Genomic DNA, 22,632 nt, shown 5'->3' with positions numbered 1-22,632 from the left:
ATATATATATATATATATAACTGATAAGGAATTAACAGATGGAGAAATACTGAGTATAACAAAGGGTTGGGTTTTTTCTGTAAATATGCAAGTTTAACAAATTCAAGCATTATGCATCTGTTTTTGAAGTTTTTGAATGTAACTATATTAATGATGGTTTATTTAAAAAATACTCATCATGATATTTTCCTCTGTATAAGTTTGCACTTTTAGATTTTTAAAAGGAATATTTTCCCATCCCAAATCTAGCTGCTTTTAAGGAAATCTGTCCTGGTGGAATGGGTTATACGGTTTCTGGCGTTCATAGACGCAGGCCAATCCATCACCATGTAGGTAAAGGACCTGTATTTGTCAAGCCAAAGAACACTCAACCTGTTGCTAAAAGTACTCATCCTCCACCTCTCCCAGCCAAGGAAGAGCCAGTGGAGGCCCTGACCTTCTCCCGGGAACACGGGCCAGGAGTGGCGGAGCCAGAAGGTGAGAGTGGAAATAGATCATGGACCCAACCGTCTGTCTTGTGTGTGTTTGGTTTCCCTGTTAACACTCTTCTCGAACAGGGTTTTTAACCTCAGTACTATTGGTACTTCAGGATAATTTTCAGTGAGTAAACTCCTTGGCCTCTAACTTTTAGATATACTACTAGCACCCTCCCCTCCGGTTGTTAGAGCCAGAAACTGTCCAGTCCAGCCAAACGTCCCTGCAGGCCAAAATGACCTGTGACTGAGGACCACGGCCATAGGGTAATATGTTCATAGCAGGTAACAATTTTCCAGGGTGATCTCAGGACCTGCTGGGGCCACTTTTTCTTGGTGTTTATTCCTGAAGGGTAATTTAGATCTTTGAGGGAATAGTCATAATTCATTTCTTTGTCTAGAAGGCCATTTAATAAATATTTATTTACTTTGCAAAGTGGAATCCACAGATGTAAAGAAGTTAAAGCATTGACTGAGCTTCCAGGAAATAGAGGGCAGGAGGCAATCAGGGATAATGGGAGGCAAGTGAAGGAAGACAGGAAAGTCCATTGAAAGGATCTTGGAAATTGCCTCGTACAGTCCTTCCATTGGCCTTCTGAGAAAACTGAGACCTATAGAGGGGAGGGACATGGCTTGTCAGATGTCATGTGACAAGTATATAACAGGGCCAACGAGCACAGTTTTCCAAGAAGGCAGGTAAGGCTTTATATTTTAGGAGGAGTATCTCTTTATAAAAGCCAGCATGTTCAATGCCTTGAGTATCTGTATTATAAAAATTCTCACCCCAGATAGAAGGAATAAAAATTTTAGATTTGTATGACATGTACATTGTCTCTAATGAAGCTTCTGTTGGCTTTTCACAGTTTATTAGGTCAGAACTTAGGAATAGATTTTGTGAGGAGAGAAGGTACCTAGGTTCTAGAGAGAGCTTTCTTCAGGGCTCTGAGTTTTTCTGTGTTCTAGGTCTGTTTCATTTCACTCTTTCACTCTGTTGTACTTCTTTGGCTAGGTAGAGCAGGTAGGACCTCACCTAGATTTGACAGTATTGACCCATTTGCTTCTACACAGTTGGGGTCTTCTGGCCACATGTTTGCAACTACTCATCCTTTGCACAGGCAGGAGGAAATGGCCTCTGGTCCCAGATGCTGCCTCATGACTTTCTTGGTGGGTTAGGCAGGATGGACAGTTAGTTGACTTTTCCAACCACAAGAATAAAGCAGCAGCGATAAGCTATCAGGTACCCTGATTGCTTTGGGGAGTTAAGCATCTACCGAAATTGTACACTTATGTTTATGGAGACACTGATCAGTGAGGAAAAACCCCAGTAATCATTGATCACAAGCTTGAGGGGTAATACTAAGGACTGATTAATGGAATGTAAGTTTTCTAAATACAGAGACATAACTACTACCTCACAACAATGTCATGATTGTTTAATATGGAATTTGTTCAACATATTAATGTTAATCTCTAATTAGATTTAATTGGCCTGTGATTTCTTTCCTCCTAATTTAGTTAGCTTATCTTACTGGAAATTCTCTTCAATAAAGATTAGGAGGACAGTACCCATTCTTAGATCTCTTATTGAAATAAGTGGCTTTCTTTTTTAACATAAACATCAGAAAGTATTTTAAACATTGTTACATTAAGGATAAGTATGTGGCCAATTAATGAAAATGTTTGTTTTGTTTTGGTTTTTTTGATATGGGATATTCCATAAGAGTCAGATTAGGCATAAAATAATGTGCCAGAAAGTGTTGTTTCCTTTAACTTTTTCAGTTAATGAGGGAATTGGAAAGAATTTCATCGCATCTACCTGAACTCCTGTAGTTAAGGAATGATATAACATGGATAGTTTTTCTGTTGGTTGTGTGTAAAATTCTCCACAATGACCATAATTCTGCATTTTATTGAGTTTGATTCTTAATCCTTTTGGGGTGATAGTGGACTTCTATTGCTTTTTAAAAATATAACTGTTAATGTGGTGGATTGACTTAAATTGTACTAATGTCCTTCTTTCTTTTCTGGTTTTAGTGGCAACTGCACCCCCTGAGAAGGTAATTTATTCATTGTTTGCAAGTCTTTTTTTACCATCAAAATGATTTTCTTTTAGAATATGTATGGATTCTTTTTAGACTTAAATGTAGTAACATGTCCATTATTCATTATCTGGTTTGAGGAAATCTAACATTCATTCATGAAATATTTATTGAACACCGACTATATAACTGGCACTATCCTGAGTGTTAGGAAAACAATAAAGAACAAATCAGACAAAACTCCTTGTTCTCATGGAACTTAAATTCTAGTAAGAGAAGAAGGCGCGACTAATGGAATCAGAAGATTACACAGAATTCAGATCAATTCATGGCCTGGACTATGGATGGAAAGAAAGTGTTCTGACATGTTTATGCAAGTGTGTATTCTCAGAGCACATATATGCTAAGTGAAGTACTTCTTAATTCAACTAAAATTTAACATGCATGTTTGATTAAATTAGAATAAGAACAGAACTTACCCTTGTTAGGTAATAATCCAATCCAATACTAGAGTATTGGTTCTTAGAAATTTCAATCCAATATTAGAATATTGGTTCCTAGAAATTTCAGGGAAATATTTAATCAACTTGCTGGGGTTTTTTTTTTGGCATAAAATGGGACTATTAACTGTGAGATTTATTAATAGAAAATATGGAAATTTGCTGCGGGGCGCGTGTGGGGGGTTGGCGCCTGGGTGGCTCAGTCAGTTAAGCGTCTGACTTCAGCTCAGGTCACAATCCCATGGTTCGTGACTTCAAGTCCCACATCAGACTCGCCACTGACACTGTGCATCGTGCTTGGAATTCTATCTCTCTTCCTCCCTATCTCTCTGTCCCTCCCCTACTCTCTCTCTCTCAAAATAAATAAATGAACTAAAAAAATAATTGCTGGATCTAAGTCCTATCTATATAATATTGTTCCCCATCTGAGTCTAGCTGTGATTCTTTAATAACATGAAAATTCGATCGTTATTAAATGTTCGTACATTTTTATATCACTCAGTTGACAAGAATGCAGTATTAGAATTTAGAGAGCGCGAACACATATATAAATTATTATAAATAATTTTAAAAACCTTTAGGTTATAAACACGGGACAGAATAACTTTAAATGCTCTAACATAAGTGCTGAAAGAATCCAGACAAGGAGGAAGTAGGATTTTGGAGTGATAGCACCCAGGAAAGAAGAATATTGTTATATTGACCCGAGAAGAGGGACAACACATAGGCATATTTGATACGCACATTTGCAACTCCCGGATAGGGTCTCTAAAGGTCAGTGTACAGTCATTTGCATGTTGTTGATTTTGAATTCAGTTCTGGTAGATACGCGGAAGGAATCATTCGCTGCGTGAGCAGAGGAGCCAGCTCCCTGATAACCTCATTGAATAATCGCTGTTTTCTGTGCTGTTGATAATTGAGTGTCTGGTAACTCTCCTGAAGGGTCTTAAAGAGGACCTCAATGTTTTCTTGTATACGTACACTGTAATTTTTTTGGAGACGCGCCAGTGGGAAACATGCAGTCCTAGTCTTTGTGGTCTTGGCTTCTTGCAGAGGTCCCATGATCTTGAAGATTGATGAAGAGAAAGCGGGGTCGCCCAGGGGTGGGAAACGATATGCACAAAGGTGCAGTGGAGGGGACGGCAGGAGGTCAGTTAGGGGAGCCTGAGAGGCATGTTAGGAAGAGAACTTGGGGCTGCTTTGGAAAGCTTGGAATCCAAACCGTAGTTGTAATCCATGGTGGATTACCTTGCTCTCCTCTCTCAGACTCTCCTTGTCAAGGGGAGAACTGGCATTGGTTAGAAAGTCTGCTGCCCTGTGCCACTGGGGGAAATTCTGTCTGCAAGTTGCAGGAGTGCATAAACAGCTGACTGTGGTCTGCTTCTTATTGGCATAGGCCATGAGCTGCAGGGAATGGGGAACTATGGAGACTGATTGAGGTCACGTTTAATAGGTAATATAAAATTAGTCTGTATTCTTAAGCAGAAGAGAAAATGTGGGAAAAGGTAGTTCAGTGTTTGTTATTTCTAGAAGATGAATTGCCCCAGGATTAACTGAGACAGGGAGACAGGGAGCTTAAGGGACCAATTAGATTACTACAGTAAGCATGATGAGAGAGTCTGGACCGCAGCAGTGGGCACAGTGGGTATGGAAAGATGAACAAATATAATAGGCAGTGCAGATGGGCAGGGCTTGGAAGGAGGAATGAGACAGTGAGGATTGCAAAGTGACTTTAAACCTGGATGGTTTAATGGCTGTGACATAGCATAGAAATAGACACCTTGGATTGAGAGCCTGAATGGTTTTGGAGGGGATGGATTTGAGGTACTGGTGGGATATCTAAACGGAGTTAGATAAACACTCATGCCAACAAAATAAGATCTTTGATGAGCTACTCAGGCAGGATATCTAGGTTATAAAAAGCAGAGGAGATAACTGAAGTTAAGAGAGCTGTTAAAAGGGAAACAGACTAGGGGAGTGAGCTTTCTGGAAGATGGCAGAGGGAGGGAGCGAGGGAGGGGATGCACAGGGCAGCTGTGACCAAGTCACCTGATGAATACTTATAAGGAAGTGAAGGAGTGGGCCCACCGACCCTGCACAGCTGTCCCTACTGGCCTGATGGGTCTGTCTGCAGTAGCCCGAGCAGCTGTAACTGGAAGCTGAGCCACAGGCGTCAGTCTGTTTCTTCACCTCCGGTCCGGAGGACAGCAGTGGGCAACAGGCCGCATATGGAAGTCCCAGGCGCTCCTCCAGGTCCCCGTTTTTCTGATGCTCTGCCCGCCTATCACTATGCTGAGAGCTGGAGATGCAGAGTTACTAGCTGCGGGTTAATGACACGAGTGCTGTACCCATTATGCAATCTGCAAAGTGTGGCTGGCCATCTTCCCAAGGCAGAGCCACATGTTAGTGAGATGACAGTTTAGTTGTCTGTTGAGGTTTATTGTGGCTTGTGTGAGACCAGATGTGGTTCCCCGAGCCAAGGCATGTAAGATGCCTGAGGGGACCTTTTGCTTTGGGCCCTGGGAAGTGGGTGAGGATGTATGGATGGGTCAGCATTGCTGGGGAAACCAAAGACTTGCTAGAGTAGTGGGCATAGCTACAGTTCATACATGTATTTTTTTCACACAATTGCACACTTTTTTTGTCCAATGTCCTGTGATATTTGTTGCCTTTCTAAGAGTAGAACTAAATAAAGATAGTAATATGTGAAAAATAAAAATAATTCTTATTTTTAGTTCTTTTCTTTCTTTCTTTCTTTCTTTTTTTTTTTTTTTTTCTTTTTAATACATCCACCCAGGAAATACCTTCATTGGATCAAGAGAAAACCAAACTTGAGCCTGGTCAACCCCAGCTCTCTCCAGGCATCTCAACGATTCACCTGCATCCACAGTTTCCAGGTAACCTCTGTTGATCTGTGCAATTTGTAAGAGTACTTGGGATAAAAAAGTGAGATAAGAATTCTTTTGTCTTTGATTTTAAACTTTAATAAATCATTAGAACTCATAAATGATGTGCAGTGTGAGGCATATACTTAAGTATGTTAATATACTCATAATAATAGTGTGAGGATGGTCTTGTAAGTTTTATAATGGTAAGAGGAAGATAAGTTTTTCCAGTATTTTCTGTGGCCAAGAGTAGGTTTATATGTGGAACGTTATTGAGGGTCATCCTTTAATGGGTCATTTTTCTTGGCTTTTGAATTGTTCTCATATGTTCTTGCTACATGGTGAAAGTGGGGCTATGTATTAATACCATGAGCTTTAGGGATCGATATCAGTTCTTAATTATCCAAGCACTACTGTGGTATGTTACGAGACTAAATTATGCTTGCGTTTTGAAATAGGATCTTGGTGCACCTAACAGGCTTTAATTTTTTCATCCCTCCTTCCTCATATAGTGGTGATTGAAAAAACATCACCTCCTGTGCCTGTGGAAGTAGCTCCTGAGGCTTCTACATCAAGTGCCAGCCAAGTGATTGCACCTACTCAAGTAACGGGTAGGTGTGGTGTTCCTTATGTTACATAGCCTGTGCAGGAGATGTGGGTCTGAGCCTCCTTTTAAATGGGATATCAAAATTATGTCAAATGTATGAAGTTGCTCATGGCAGCGTTAGTCATCATAGCAAATATTTGGAAATAATCTAAATACTGTTAAAAAGGAGGAATCTTTAAATAAATTGTGGTACACATAAACAGTGAAATATCCCATAGCTATTAATGTTTTTTTTATTATTATTTTTTTCAGCTCATTTATTTGGAAAGTGGGAGAGGGGCAGAGAGAGAGGGAGAGAGAATCCTGAGCAGGTCCACACTGTCATTGCAGAGCCCGATGTGGGGCTCGAACTCACAAACCACCAGATCGTGACCTGCGCCAAAATTAAGAGTCAAACGCTCAACTGACTGAGCCACCTGGGTGCCCCGGCTATTAATGTTTTAAAAGAATATTTAATGTTATAAAGAGATGCCTGTGGCATAATAAGAAATACAGAACACAGTATGATTCCGGCTTTATTTTTTAAATGTTTACAAACACAGAAAAAGAGACAAAAAGCACATCAAAGTGCTCAACCATCACTAGTTACTGGGATCGTGGATCATCTGTTCTTCCATATATTTTTATGTATTTTCAAAATTCTTTATAATAACTTGAATCACTAGTAAACATTATAAAAATTTATAATGTGAAACAGATCAACAGCATATATGTTAATACCCTTAAATGTAAAGCGAGCTCTTACAAATCAGCAATAAAAAATAATAGAAAAGTGGGGAAATAATATAATCAGATAATTTATAGAAAAAAAAGTTACCAAGAAACATATAATAGGGAATGTCAACTAGTAATCAAATAAATGCAAATTAAAATAATTATCAAAATAGCATTTAATTTTTACTAGAGTAAAATTGAGGTCAGGGTCGCCTGGGCGGCTCAGTCGATTAAGCGTCCGACTTTGGCTCAGGTCATGATCTCGCGGTTTGTGAGCTTGAGCCCCGCATCGGGTTCTGTGCTGACAGCTCAGAGCATGGAGCCTGCTTCAGATTCTGGGTCTCCCTGTCTGTCTGCCCCTCCCCTGCTCACACTCTGTCTCTCAAAAATAAATAAACATTAAAAATTAAAAATATATATATATTTAAAAATTGAGGTAAAACACATGGCTGAAAGAAATGTCAACTGGTTTAACTCTTCTAGAAGGCACAAACTGGCAAAATGTATAAGAGACTCTTAAATACAGAGAACAAACAGGGTTGCTGGTGGGGAGGTGGGTGAGGGGGAATGGGTTAAATGGGGGATGGACATTAAGGAGGGCACTTATTGGGATGAGCACTGGGTGTTACATGTAAGTGATGAATCACTAACTTCTAGTCTTGAAACGATTACCGCACTATATGTTAACTAGCTCGGATTTAAATAAAATTAAGAAAAAAAAGAATTTTAAAAAAGTTCAGAACTTTTGACCCAGTAATCTTATGTTAAAATATCTAATGTGAGGAAATAATGTCCCCAAAGACTGAGACAATGATTTATATGAATAGATACTTACCACAGCATCAGGTATAATAGAGAAAAAGTGGAAATAATCTAAACATTTAACTATAGGGAAATCGATAATTATGTTACATCTATACATTGGAACATTATGCTGCCATCACATACAGTATTTTTGAAGTATTTTTATTAAAATCTAGCAGAAAATGGTCACAAACTGTTAAACGCAAAATGAAGTATGGAAAAATGAAGGAAAGAGCACTTTGCCAATTATATAAAAAGGACTTACATATTGAGAACATACTGGAAGAAAATATACCAGATATTAGCAGTGATTATTTTTATAGTAGGATCCAAGAGGTTTGGGGTGTTGTAGAATATTTTCTATTTTCCATCTACTCTATAGTGGACAAATATTTTTATATAGTCAGAAAAAGATTGCTAAAATGCATCATGCCAGAGTAAGGTCAGGATGAGGTTGGCAGGGTATAACAAGAGAAGCTAATAGAGGAAGGAGTGTGCAGCCTCTCTTAAGATAATCCTTCCTCAGAAACATGACATGAATGAATTTGCAAGTAAAAATTGTACTTGGTGTGTTAATTAGATGAATTATAGTGATCATTTCACAGTGCCTGCATATATCAAAGCATCAAGTTATAGTCTTATATATATATGGGTTTTATGTTAAAAACGATGGTACAGTTATATAAATTATATAAAATATATATAATTTTTATATTAAAAACTTTGGTCCATTTTCTCAAAAATGTGGATGTGAGTTCTCTTAGATATTTGAATTCAGACATCAGACTGGAAAGTGTTTTTAAAAGGCACCTTTGGGGGTGCCTGCGTGCCTCCTTAGGTTAAGCGTCTGACTGCAGTTCGGGTCACAATCTCGCTGTTCATGAGTTCAAGCCCCACTATCAGTGTGGAGCCCTCTTCGGATCTTCTGTCTGCCTGTCTCTCTGCCTCTCGCGACTTGCTCGTGCTCATTCTCTCTCTCTCTCTCTTCCTCCCTCCCTCTCTCTCTCTCTCTCTCTCTGTATCTCAAAAATAGACATTAAAATATTTTTTTAAAAAAAGTAAAAAAAAAAAAAAAACATAAAAAGCATCTTTGTGTCCGAGGATGAAATGCACTTCACAGAGGTGTGCAGTCACATCAGGGTCTGCAGTGCATTTTTCTGTCGTTCAAGGCACCTGCACCTGGAGCCACAGCCTTGTTCACTTATTGGACGCCAACTCCTTTTTGCTTTTCCTCTTAATACTGAGTTAAGTTGTAGAGAAATAACAGCTCTTCTAATCACTTCTAGAATGATAAAATGAAGTGATAGTGTTGTTTTTTTTTTTTTAATAGCCGTGACTAAAACAGTTACTCTCTATTCTGAAGTCATTTATGTGTCTGCTCACTTTATTAAACACAGCTATAAGAAACTGCACTTTGGCACATCTTGGTCAACAAGGATCTTTTCACTGTTGATCTCATTATTAAAAAGGAAAATTGCAGTGTGACAATACATGGACAATTCACTAGGTCCAAATACTGTGTTTCTATATTTGTATTTTCCCATGTGAACATACAGCTTTGTGCCTTTTTAACAATGGCTGACTTCAATGGATAGACTTCTTGCAAACTAGCTCTGTAGAGGTTAATTAAGTCTGGCTAGATAAATGTAGTTTCGTCATTTAAATGCAGCTGTGTGAGGAATAACAAATTGAAGTTACTTAGCTTCAACTGAACTACAGAGCTGGTTTAAAAAAAAAATGAAAGTAGCTGTGCTTTATGAAGTTGTTAGAAGACAGCTTAATTTGAGTTTGGCAGAGATACAGTCCCGACATCTGCTATCACATGTTTGAAGCATGAATATTTCCTTCCAGGAAAAAAGTGATGTTAAAATTTTATGCAACATTTGTAGGTGTTCCTACTTCCTATAGTAGAAGAATCTTTCTGAAACAGCCCATGGGGAGAATATTAGAGCATTTGAATTAAAATGGCTTGCAACTTTAGAGCTACACTGTAATCTGTAATCTACACTAGAACAAGAAGACTGTTTTGTATCAATTTTAATTTAAATCAAACTATAGATGTTCCCATTGGCTTTATGTGAGAGCCAGACTCATAGATTGAGGGAGCAATCTGATCAGTTCTGTCAGGAGTATTATACAATGGCTCTTTCCCCTAAAACACAGAGGAGGTAACTCATGTTTGTCACTATTTATTAGTTTGTCTCATAAATTGAAGAAAGGAATAGAATAATACGTAGGAGTCTAAAATAAATAAAATCAGCTTCATATGGCTTAGTGATGATACATTTGTGATTGTGAAATTAGAAGTAGCCTTTTCAGATTTCTTCAGACACACTTTGACATGTAATAAAGTGAGCCACATACTTGCAAGAAATAAGTGTGATATTTTCCACTCTTAACAGCTGATTTGGTGGCTTGCAACATTACTGGTATACTGTTTCCAAATAAATTATACATTTCAGCATATAAATTCTTGATTTAACATAGTGTCTTAATAGCTCAAGGATAGGTTAGAAAATCAAACCTCTGGCAAATATTTACAAAGTGGAAACATCTGTTTCAATTGTTGTGGGACAGTTTATGCTCATTGTGGGGCAGTTAGGTAGCCAGGGCATTTTTGTAAACCTTTCCATGAGCTAACATTTGATGCCTTCCTCCTACTCTTCCCAAACTTCCTCCGTAGCCCTTGCATACCAGCCAGAAATTATCCTTTTGACTTCCATGACTGCTTTGTGGAGACCTTTGTAATTATCATGGCCCAAACATTATAAAAACTATTGGCTCATCAGATCTTTTCCAGAACTCATAACTGACCCCTTTAAAAAAACGTTTGTCCCTTAAGCGTATTACTGGTGTCATTACAGCTTCTATAAACTATGTATGCTGTTGGAAAATGAACTCCTTTTTTTTCATGTAAAATCATCATGCTTTAATATCTCCAGGATTTATTTATTTATTTATTTACTTACTTGAGTAATCATATGATGAGGAAAAACGTGCAAGATCAACATACTTATTTTCATATTTCGCCAAAAAAAACTTTATTTTTCGTTTAATTAAAAAAACATAGGGGCGCCTGGGTGGCACAGTCGGTTAGGCGTCCGACTTCAGCCAGGTCACGATCTTGCGGTCCGTGAGTTCGAGCCCTGCGTCGGGCTCTGGGCTGATGGCTCAGAGCCTGGAGCCTGTTTCCAATTCTGTGTCTCCCTCTCTCTCTGCCCCTCCCCCGTTCATGCTCTGTCTCTCTCTGTCCCAAAAATAAATAAACGTTGAAAAAAAAAATTTAAAAAAAAAAAAAAAAACATAATAAAGATACCAAACTCCTAAATCCACTGTTGGCCTTGGTGGTGGGATAAATAGAGTATTTGGTTTTCCCTTGGCTTTTTTGGTCATAGCTCTTTTTCCAAGATTCTAAATGGAATTCTAGTGAAAGAAGCAGAATATGGTTCTTGACTTGGAGAAAGTGAAGTTGTTTCAGAGGCATTTATAGTAGAGAAGGATCAGGTGGTCCTGAGGGCCAGGGGGCATGTGATGGGCATTAGGGAAGAGTCCCCTGGGAAGAATCTCTTGATGATCTCTCTGGGAAGCCAAACATGCTAAAGAAGGCAAGACCTTTTCATTAGCCTAGAGTACCCCAGAGACCAATAATTAGTGCTGCCTGTGTGAGGCTTTGCCGTATTCTTATGCTTATGTCGACACAACCTGCTCAAAGAACTGTATGTTTCAACAGAAACTGCTTCATTCTGTGGGAAGAGGGTCACATATCTAAGTGTGAGTGACCTCTTGGAAAAATAAAAAGACCTGTCTTTTGTCTTCAGAAAACATGGAAAAATTAGAAGAACTTGCCAGTTGTTTTTCAAGACGGCCTTTTGGTATAACAGTACCTGCTAGAGAATGAAAATCTCATAAGAGGGGAAAGCATGGAAAGAGGTAGTTAGGAGACTTGTGTTAAAAGTTCTAAGGTGTTTTGGAGGTGTTCTGACTCTCTGTTTGGAAGGGTGGAGTCCTGCTTAGCACATGGGCGGAAGGGAGCTCTGAGGCCGCACTGATGAAAGTTGCATTAATTCATTGCTTGTATTAAAAAATGGGACAAACAGGGTAGAAATCAAATACATTTTAGTAAATATCCCTCCACTCCTTTGATGTATCTCTTAGTACCCTCTAGTGGTGTCAGAGTAACATTTTCTTATATATGTTAGTGTCCTGCCAGCTGGGATCAACACTATCAAGCTGTGTCTCTGTATAGTTTATCTATGAGGTAATCAGCTAAAGATTCTCAAACATGCCTCATAAATATCCTCAGAGCCTCTATTTTAGATTCTACAGTGGAAGAAAGGCCATTTCCTAAGGTTTCGTTTCCTAAGACTAAAGAGTATAATTCTTAAGTATTTCTCCTGTTTTAGAGCTCTCAGAAGAAACAGTTTAAATATGTTGGCACACTGTGGCATAGGAATGTATCGTATTTGAATTAAACATCACATACTTTTGATGGTTTTTGGTCGCACTTATAAAAATTACATTCTAAAGCTGTGCTTGAAAAGTTACAAATATTCGGTTATAAACAAATTGGTGTGTGTGGGCTTTGGGACACTGAGTTCTGCTCAAGCATTATATGAAAACCCCAGATTTATAGCCTTTGAACTTGTTCTGAATCCTTGTCCCTAATATATTAACTCATCTTCTAACTTTTCTCTTTGCAAACTGATCAATATGTCTCTTGTTTTAAGAAAATGGCAAAGTAGACTCTAAAGGAAGATTAGTCATTACAAAGAAAATTGAGAGAAGTAAATACCAGTAATTTTCAGAGCAGGCATCTACCTACAGTATGGAATAGAGGGTTAGAGATGTGATTTTCACACTGTTCTTCTGAAGAATTCCTATCATAGAGAAAAAAAAATCTTACCTGAGTATCTAGGATTATAATCAGGAGAAGGTGACCTTTTCCTTTCAGATTTTTGTGGCATAGAAAGGATAATTAAAAAAAAATTTTTTTTAATGTTTTTCATTTTTGAGAGAGAGAGAGAGAGAGACAGACAGACAGACAGACAGAGCATGAGTTGGGGAGGGTCAGAGAGAGAGGGAGACACAGAATCTGAAGCAGGCTCCAGGCTGTGAGCTGTCAGCACACAGCCCAATGCGGGGCTCAAATTCATGAACCATGAGATCATGACCTGAGCTGAAGTCAGTCGCTTAACTGACTGGGCCATCCAGGTGCCCCAAGAAAGGATAATTTTTGTTAAGGAAGACTTCGGATTATAAAAGTAATTCAAATGCTCATTGTAGAAATTTTGAAAAATGCAGAAAAATCTAAAGAAAATACCAATCCCCATAATCATAACCTGAGATTTATTTTCTTGTCTTTTGTGTAGTTTATAACTTAGATCATATTCTATATTTCTAACCAATTATATCTTTTAACGAATAAACATTTTCCTATCATGCTAGTGATTATATAATTATGCTATATGTTTTATAATTCATTTTTTGTATACTGCCACTTAAGTTTAAGCCATCATGTTAATTACTAATGTTTTTAGCCTCCTGGGTTACTTTATTTTTTTCATAATTTTACATTATACGGACTAAAGCACTCTATTTTTCTGATAGTGAATTAATTAGCACATGTAGGCTCACAAAAGGTATAAGTAGTTTGTAAATGCGATGTGTGCCATCCAAGTAGATACTGCAGGTCTGTATTCATATGCTTCCTTGTAAAGTCCAGGGACTTTCCAGATGATTTGCACCAATTGTCTCAAAGTCACAGCATAGTGACTAACACTTGATGAAAAATGAAGAATGTGGTTTGGGTTTTGGAAAGCTACCGCAGCCGCAGCCCGCAGCCCTCGTTTAGGTCATTTCCATAGTGTTTGTTAAAGCTCTGATGGTCACCTCCTCCTGCAGAATGCATGGTAGGTTATTGGTAATGGTAGCACACCTGTTTCTCATCTCAAACCAAAGACGCTTCCAACAAGGCGGTTGATGTAGCTTACCCTGCTTGAGACCACCGTCTTCTCACACTGGACTGCATGGGCTCCTGGCAGCATGCATTTTAAGCCTTGTTGACTTTGTGTTGACAATGAGATAATAGCCCAGGACAACCTTGTTTTAATGTGCAGCTTCTTTGTTACGTATTCTTAAATGATTTCCAAAGGAACAACATTTACAATGCTGTTAATAATATAATGGCTAGCTTTTTTTTTTTTAATACATAAAGGTATTTTGTTAATTTATTTACAATTCACTTTTAAGTCTACAAATTAAAAAAATTCAGGTATATGGATTACTTACAAGAATTCTTCCCCCTTATTTCTTTTTTAAATTTTTGCTTATTTGTAAAATTATTTTTTAATTTAATTTTTTAAAAATTATTTTTAACGTTTATTCATTTTTTGAGAGACAGAGAGAGACAGAGCATGAGTGGGGGAGGAGCAAAGAGAGAGAGGGAGACACAGAATCCGAAGCGGGCTCCAGGCTCCGAGCTGTCAGCACAGAGTCCAACGTGGGGCTCAAATCCACGAGCTGTGAGATCATGACCTGAGCCGAAGTTGGACACTTAACCAACTGAGCTACTCAGGCGCCCCAAAATTATTTTTTAATTTTAAATATCAGTATAATTAATGTACAGTGTTACATTAGGTATACAATATAGTGATTCATGAATTCTATACATTACTCAGTGCTCCTCATGACAAATGTATCCTTAGTCCCCATCTATTTCACCCATGCCCCCACCCACCTCCCCTCTGGTAACCATCAACTTGTTCTCTATAGCTAAGAGTCTGTGTCTTGGTTTGTCTTTTTTTCCCACTTTGTTCATTTGTTTTGTTTCCTCAGTTCCACATATTAGTGAAATCATACTGTATTTGTCTTTCTCTGACTGATTTATTTCGCTTAGCATTATATCCTGTAGATCCATCCATGCCATTGCAGATGGCAAGGTTTCATTCTTTTTTACAGCTGAATAATATGCCATTGTATAAATACCAAATCATCTTTATCCATTCATCTATTGATGGACACTTGGGCTGCCTCCATAGTTTGGTTGTTGTAAATAATGCTGCAATAAACATAGGGGTGCATGTATCCCTTTGAATTAGTATTTTCATATTCTTTGGGTAAATACCCAATAATGGAATTATTAGATCATATTGTATTTCTGTTTTTAACTTTTTGAGGAACAAAAACACCCTCTCCAACACTTGTCATTTCTTGTGTTGGTGATTTTAGCCATTCTGACAGTTGTGAGGTGATATCTCATTGTGGTTTTGATTTGCATTTCCCTGATGATGAGTGGTGCTGAACATCTTTTCATGGCCAACAGTCATCTGTAGGTCTTTGAAGAAATGTTTGTTCATGTCATCTACTTATTTTTAATTGGATCATTTGGGTTGTTTTTGGTGTTGAGGTGTATAAAAGCTTTATATATTTTGGATACTAACCCCTTATCAGGATATATAATTTACACATGTTTTCTCCCATTCAGTTAGTTGTCTTTTAGTTTTATTGATTGTTTCTTTGCTGTGTAGAAGGACATGGTCCCAATGGTTTATTTTTGCTTTTATTTCCCTTGACTCGGGGAACATATCTAGAAAACTGTTGCTATGGCCAATGTCAGAGCAATTATTGTTTGTGCTCTCTTGTATGATTTTTATGGTTTCAGGTCTCACTTTCAGGTCTCTAATGGCTTTTATTGAACACGTATAATATGCCAGGCATTGGGCCAAGATTATTTATCTTCTTTGAACCTGGTACTCAAGTTCATGCTCTGATTATTCCCATTTATTTCACCTGCAGAAAAGTGAGGGCTAGGATGCTTGAGTAACTTGCCTCTGTGTTACAGAGCTTAGAAAGGGTAGCCGGATTGTGTAGAAGCCTGGGCTTCTACCAACTAGACTGTCCCTGCCTGACAATGCCATGATACCTTATTACAAAGTTCACTGAAAATAGATCATATAAGGGATGTAATTCCTCTCAGAAGGCCACTTTTGAGTCCTCAGGTAATTAAGGCCATTTTATGTCCTTTTGGTAAGTAAGCACATTTTGATGGCCTTTACCCAACATAGACTCCCGAGACCCTGTCTCTACCACAGTGTGTACCCACATGGAATGAGGCCCGTCTGCTCAGGCCTTATAGAAGAAGCAGGTCTCAAGCACCAGTCAGTAGGAGCACAAGGGGGAATTTAGCAGAGAAGATTGGGAAGAAGATTCTACTTTATCACTATAAATATAATGATGTTGAAATTGGCAAACTAAGAGTAAGTTACACCCAGAAGTTTTGCTTTGATTAGGAGTGGTAGATCTTTCTTGGGAACTAATGACAGATTTTGGAGGAGGTTAGACATAGTTGTTAGAAACTGAATTTGGCCTGCTAATGAATAAAAAGTTACTATATATTTTATCAGTAGAATCCACATGTTGGTTCAAAGTCCATCATGTCAAATGAACTGGAATGGATAGAAACTCCTTGTGGGCCATCTTAGAAGTTGAAAAGATTTGATTGTCTTAAAATTTCCAAGGTGGCCTCTTTTATTATTATTATTTAATGTTTACATATTTTTGAAGGAGACAGAGACAGAGTGCAAGCGGGGGAAGGGCAGGGAGAGAGGGAGACACAGAATCCAAAGCAGGCTCCAGGCTCTGAGCTGTCAGCACACAGCCCGACACAGGGCTTGAACCCATGAGAACTGTGAGATAATGACCTGAGCTGAAGCCGGACGCTTAACCGACTGAGCCACCCCGGGCGCCCCCCAAGGTAGCCTTTTTCTGACTTGCTAGCCACTCCAGTTCATGTTAGAAGTTGTTTCATTAGGAATTATTGATGATCTTGCGTGTGACTAACTGAGCAATTATGAAGTAATCAAATGAATTTATACTTGATTTTAGAAGTCCCCATACTTTTTTTTATTGAACTCAAGTTGACACAATGTTGCATTAGATTCAGGTGTATAGGTTAGTCTTTCAGCAGGTCTGTTTGTTATGCTGTGCTTACCACAAGTGTGGCTACGATCTGTCCCCGCACAACACTATTCCAGTACCATGGACTAGGTGCCCTGTGCTGTGCCTTTCATCCCAGTGGCAGCATCATTCCATAAGGAAAGCCTATACCTCACATTCCACTTGACCCATTTGCTCATCCTCCCCCCATTCTGGCAACCATCAGTTTGTTCTGTGTATTTATAGGTCTGTTTCTGTTTTTTTTTATTTCTTTGCTCATATTTTTTTTAGATTCCATATGTAAGTGAAATCATGTGGTATTTGTCTTTCTCTGACTTATTTCAGATACTTAGCATTATACCCTCTAGGTACATCCACACTGTCACAAATAGCAAGATCTCACTCTTGTTTATGGCTGAGTAATAGTCCACTGTGTATATATACCACATCCTCCTTATCTACTCATCTATCAGTGGACACTTGGGTTGCTTCCATATCTTGGATATTGTAAACAATGCTGCAGGAAACATATGGGTTCCTGTATCTTTTTGAATGAGTGTTTTTATTTTCTTTAGATAAATGAGAAGTGACCTGTATCTTCTAATTGCGTACCTGACGATAAGCTAATCAGGAAATACACAGGAATGGTTTGCAAGCGACAGTGAAATCTTTGTTGATGTCTTTTTTCTCTCTTATTTATTAAGAAATCAATGAATGTACTGTGAACCCTGACATCTGTGGAGCAGGACACTGCATTAACCTGCCTGTGAGGTATACGTGTATATGCTATGAGGGCTACAAGTTCAGTGAGCAACAGAGGAAATGTGTTGGTAAGAGACACTTTTTCATGGATGAAATTATTGAAGATAAAACATTTCCACATTAAGAACATTTTCCCTGTAATTATCATGGGAAATGTTATTGTGTTTAATTTTTAAAAATTTCTGTCCCTGCACTAAAAGAGCTCAAAAAGAGGTTTGTTCATCTCCTGGGTTGCTCTTACCTCCTGGTTCAGTGCTACCTACCTTTCCAAATGTAATACAATTAGATAAAAGGGGGAAAAAGGTAAAATAATTTCCAAAGATTTCTAGGTATAATCATATAATAAAATATATAATATATGAAGTAATAGAAATAACTACCTATAAGCATGTATTTAGCAAAACCAAAATAATAATACTATATACTGCAATAAAGAATTATATTCATGTAATTGCTTAAAATCTGATTTCTAAAAGCAATTTCTAAACTGAAAATCAGTAGACTAACACAAAGCTATTAATGAATTTACAAATCCAGCCTCTCATACGTGGTTCTTTGGAAGAAAATGTATCTCAGAAAGACGTATGATGGCATTATGGAAATCATTTCAGTGCATTAACACTAAATTTAATTGCTCTCTTTTTTAGAAAAAGGAAATTCAGCACTAAGAGTTAGAAGGCAAATATAAAGCAACAAGGCATATACCCAGTTAATATGACTTTGATATGCTAAGTGTCCATAAGATGTGTGACTTAATGTTATTTTGTTTTGTGTATATATATGTGGAGTGGGATGAGGGGAATATCCACCTGCTCTGTACCATGGCTATTTCTCTTGAATTTGCATACATTGTATGTTCTGTTTGGAATTGTAGAATATAACAGGGCATTTGAGATGATCTAGTCTAGCTTTGCCCACGTGCACAGTGGGAGAGTCCCTTTTACAGTATTTCTGGCACTCTCTCCTGAGCTGGCCTGGGAGTTGCACATGAATTTCAGTGCTTAGATGATTCCATGTATCAGAGGGGTCCTTCTGTGTTGACCTAAATCTGTCTCACAAACACCAATGTGAAGGTTGTAGTTTTAGCTTTTCAAACAATATACCATAAGTGTATTCCCTGTTCCCAGTAACCATCCTTCAAGTATCTGAGGCGTATGATCATGTCTCCCTTTCCTAGTCTCCTCGGTTATAAGGATGTGGTGCTCAGGGAATAGTGTGCTGGTATTTTATGAACAGGGAGACTGAGAATTTCATGCTACACGACACTGATACTTTTATCTGTATTTTTGTTAACAGATATTGATGAATGCACTCAGGTCCAACAGCTCTGTTCCCAGGGACGTTGTGAAAACACCGAGGGAAGTTTCTTGTGTATTTGCCCAGCAGGATTTATGGCCAGTGAGGAGGGTCCTAACTGCATAGGTAATGGCTGTGCTCTTCCTGATGCATAAATTCCCAGATCTGGGTTGTTAGCTCCCCTAAGATCCCATCAATCTTAAATGCTTATTCTGGCAACCCAGAATTTATTACTGAACACCTTTTATGACATAGTCATCTGCTAGATACTGGAGGATATAAATATGGAAGTTTTTTTCTCCAATGCTACGGAATGAAGAGTGTCAAGTGTGTGCAGAGACCCAAGATGTTAAATGTGTTGGGTCCCACATAAATCAAAACCACTCAATTTTGAAACACATCAAACAAATCAAAGGGATAGTAGTGGGAATCGGTTGTTTGATTCTTGACTTCAAACTGACCTGGGAGATGGGAGAGGTTTGAAATTCTGTTTGGAGAAATAAAACTCGACTGTGTTTTCTGCTTCGTATAGATGTTGACGAGTGCCTGAGGCCAGATGTGTGTGGGGAAGGACACTGCATCAATACCGTGGGGGCCTTCCGGTGTGAATACTGCGACAGCGGGTACCGCATGACCCGGGGCGGCCGTTGTGAGGGTGAGTCAGTGCCACCTTGAAGTGTGGAGCACACGTGATAGTGAAATGCAGGGCTGGGTCCACACCTGGGACTTTCCTCCACCAGCCTGTGCATGATATCAGCTCATCGAAGCTCTTCCTGCCTTCTGCAGTCACAGCCTCTTGGCCTCGCTTCAGGGACTTTGGATTGTTTTCCATTGTCTTCCATCTTCGCTCTCCCCTTGTCCACCTCAGCATCTGCCTTCCCTGGTAGTTTGAGTGAATCGCTGTAGAACAATTGATTGTGGAGCATCGTAGCGTAAGCCCAGGCTTAATTACAGCGTCTGGATCATTCATCTGGGAACATGGTGCAGATTTACCCGCTGTTGGTTTTTAGTTTCCACCCTTCTTGCCCTATTACATTCCTTTTTCGCAGCTTGTCTTACGTGTGTTCTGGGACTTGGTTACAAACCCTTCTGTACCAAAGTTCCCTCTGACTAACTCCAGGTTGCATTCTAGCCACGCTAGATAAAATTTCTTTATTATTGATTGCGGCAATGAGTTTGCTAGTATTATATTAAAAAAAAAAAAAAGTTCTGAGAAGCTTTTAGAGTATGGCCAGAATGCTTAACCATTTAATATTTCTGCTCATGTTTGTATCCCAGTTATACAGGTTCTTTTTGAAACCACCATGGTGCTTTTTAAATAATTATTTTCATGAAGAAATATGTTGCACTTCTGCTTGAATGCTGCCATGGATATGTGCCGGGGAAGGGAAGAGGGGTCCCTGAATACTTTTCTGAGGGGCCAGGCCATGTGGATGGTCCCTGGTTCCACGGGGGTTCTTTGCCTGTGGCCGCCTGAAGATCAGCCCATTTTCTAATATGGCTCGACTTCCAGACCAAGGGAGGGACGGACAAGTTTGGGCAGGCTGCCCTCAGCTGTCCCTGCCTCCTCTGCATTGGTTTTATACATGGATCTAATGATCTGGTCCTGGAGGGAGAGCTAATTCGGTGTTTTGGCAGTCTGTCCCTGCCTCTCCCCCTGGCCCCTTGCATTCTGATCTGGAGAGACACGGGAGCATTTTACATTCCTGAATCTCTGATCAACTAGGATCACAACAGAGCTATAAGGTCTCTTCCCTGGCAGCTGAGGGCCATGAGACAACAGGGGTGAAGTGTGCCCACTCTCCTTTTATAGGGGACCCTCACTCTGCCCTGGTGAGGCACATGCCCCCTTGGGAGGGGGCAGGACTGTGGCATTAGCTCCTGACTTCTGCGCTTAGTCACTTTATGGCTTGGAGCCAGCGACTTGGCCCCTTTGGATTGTTAACTTGGGAGCCACAAAGTTAACTTTCAGAGCTGTCCTGAGAATAAATGCGTGTTGTGGTATCTTGTGTGGTGCCTTTCACCTTATTAGTTCTCAAGAACCATTCTCTAGAAACCTCCCCCCTTTCCTGATGACTTTGTTTTTGCATGGGCCTTCTTGGTACATCTATAGCTTTGGAAATGCTTTTAAAGAAATGGCGTGGTTTACCTGACAAGCCTTTATGTGTAAAACAACACTCCCCGAAAAAGTCAAATGCTGATTCTAAAATTTTTTTCAATGTTTATTTATTTTTGAGAGAGAGAGAATGCACATGTGACCAAGTGGGGGAGGAGCAGAGAGAGAGAGAGACACAGAATCCAAAGCAGGCTCCAGGCTCTGAGCTGTCCGCACAGAGCCCCACGTGGATCTTGAACCCATGAGCCATGAGATCATGACCTGAGCTGAAGTCAGATACTTAACTGATCGAAGTCACATGCTGATTCTTAAGTCATACTTACAGTTTCAGGATGGGGAGTTGAGGCATTTAAGTAGTAACTATGGTGCAAGGATGGAAAGTGGGAAGGAGTAGAAATTTGAAAATTCTGTACGTAAACAGGAAACCGATGGAGACTGTTCAGTAATATTTGGTGTATGGAAATTATTTCACAGAAATACTACCAGGGTTCCCTGAGTAAATAATTCATAATTCTATCCCCATGAAATGGCTTGAAAAGAAGAAGGAGCCAAATAACATGGCTGTTTTCTAATTTCGTCATGGACCAGAACCAAAGGTCCCCAGGCTCCTGGCTCACCAAAGATTTTCTCAGCTGCCACTAACAAAGTTGCTTTCAAACAGCCCCAGTCTCCAAGGAGTCTATTGTAGTTCACAGACATTATCTCATGCATCCTTACTTTGTCCTGCTGAGGTATTACCAGGCAGGTAGTCCCTAATTTATAGATGAGGGAACGAGCAGACAGAGGTGAGAGTGGCCGGAAATGCAGGGATGTTGTCTTGTCTTGCTTTGCGTTGCATCTTATTTATTGGGCCAGCCTGCCTTAAAACCTTCTCTGACTTAACAGTTGTAGTTCTATTTAAAAAAAAAATCCTTCCAGAGAAGAATGTAATGCTGTTTGGAAAATGAAACTGGCAGGCGTCATCTTTCTGTAGAACAAGAAGTCCCAGAACATCTGACCTAAAACACACACACACACACACACACACACACACACACACACACACACCACTATGTGTCATTGTCTGTTGGCAAGGATTTTTCGCTGATAGGAAAAAAAAATTACCACACTGACTTGGTGCTTATTCTATTAATAACATCTTCAACATTTTTCCTTTGAGCATCTTTTTTACTTGAAGCGTATTTTGACCCTTGTCTGGTGATAATGAGAGATAATTTTTGAGAATTTCCCAGAATGGATGAATGTATCCGTTATATATTTCTTTCACTTTTTGCTTATGTCCTGAAAATTGTCTTTATATTTTGCATATGATTGGAGGTCCTATATGTATCTTATATTGGAACACTTAGACAGTAAATACACTCATTTGAATTCAGACTCCAATCCCAGAAAAAAATGATCATTTCAAATGGGGCTGGTATCCAAGGTGTTCCCACTCTTGTTAAACTCCTGAACCATTTCCTGTATCCTGCTTTCCCCTTCTGTTGTTCTACCATTCTTCA

General features: G+C 39.1%; 1 protein-coding gene across 13 annotated transcripts in view; it reads left to right on the top strand.

Annotated features, from left to right (window-relative positions):
• The window catches only part of LTBP1 (latent transforming growth factor beta binding protein 1), a 403,075-nt gene that overhangs the window by 272,301 nt on the left and 108,142 nt on the right, over positions 1 to 22,632 (top strand). For 7 of the 13 annotated variants that reach the window (XM_043553208.1, XM_043553205.1, XM_043553209.1 and 4 more), the window contains 7 exons: positions 250 to 477; positions 2,508 to 2,530; positions 5,810 to 5,909; positions 6,410 to 6,508; positions 17,661 to 17,786; positions 19,015 to 19,140; positions 19,547 to 19,669. In XM_043553208.1, the coding sequence (XP_043409143.1) occupies positions 250 to 477; positions 2,508 to 2,530; positions 5,810 to 5,909; positions 6,410 to 6,508; positions 17,661 to 17,786; positions 19,015 to 19,140; positions 19,547 to 19,669 (825 nt within the window). The remainder of the gene's footprint in view (positions 1 to 249; positions 478 to 2,507; positions 2,531 to 5,809; positions 5,910 to 6,409; positions 6,509 to 17,660; positions 17,787 to 19,014; positions 19,141 to 19,546; positions 19,670 to 22,632) is intronic. The other 6 variants (XM_043553212.1, XM_043553210.1, XM_043553207.1 and 3 more) reach the window with 1 other exon arrangement.

Source organism: Prionailurus bengalensis, chromosome A3 (genome assembly GCF_016509475.1).
Source record: "Prionailurus bengalensis isolate Pbe53 chromosome A3, Fcat_Pben_1.1_paternal_pri, whole genome shotgun sequence".
NCBI lineage: Eukaryota > Metazoa > Chordata > Mammalia > Carnivora > Felidae > Prionailurus > Prionailurus bengalensis.
This window is presented reverse-complemented; position numbering and strand designations above follow the sequence as displayed.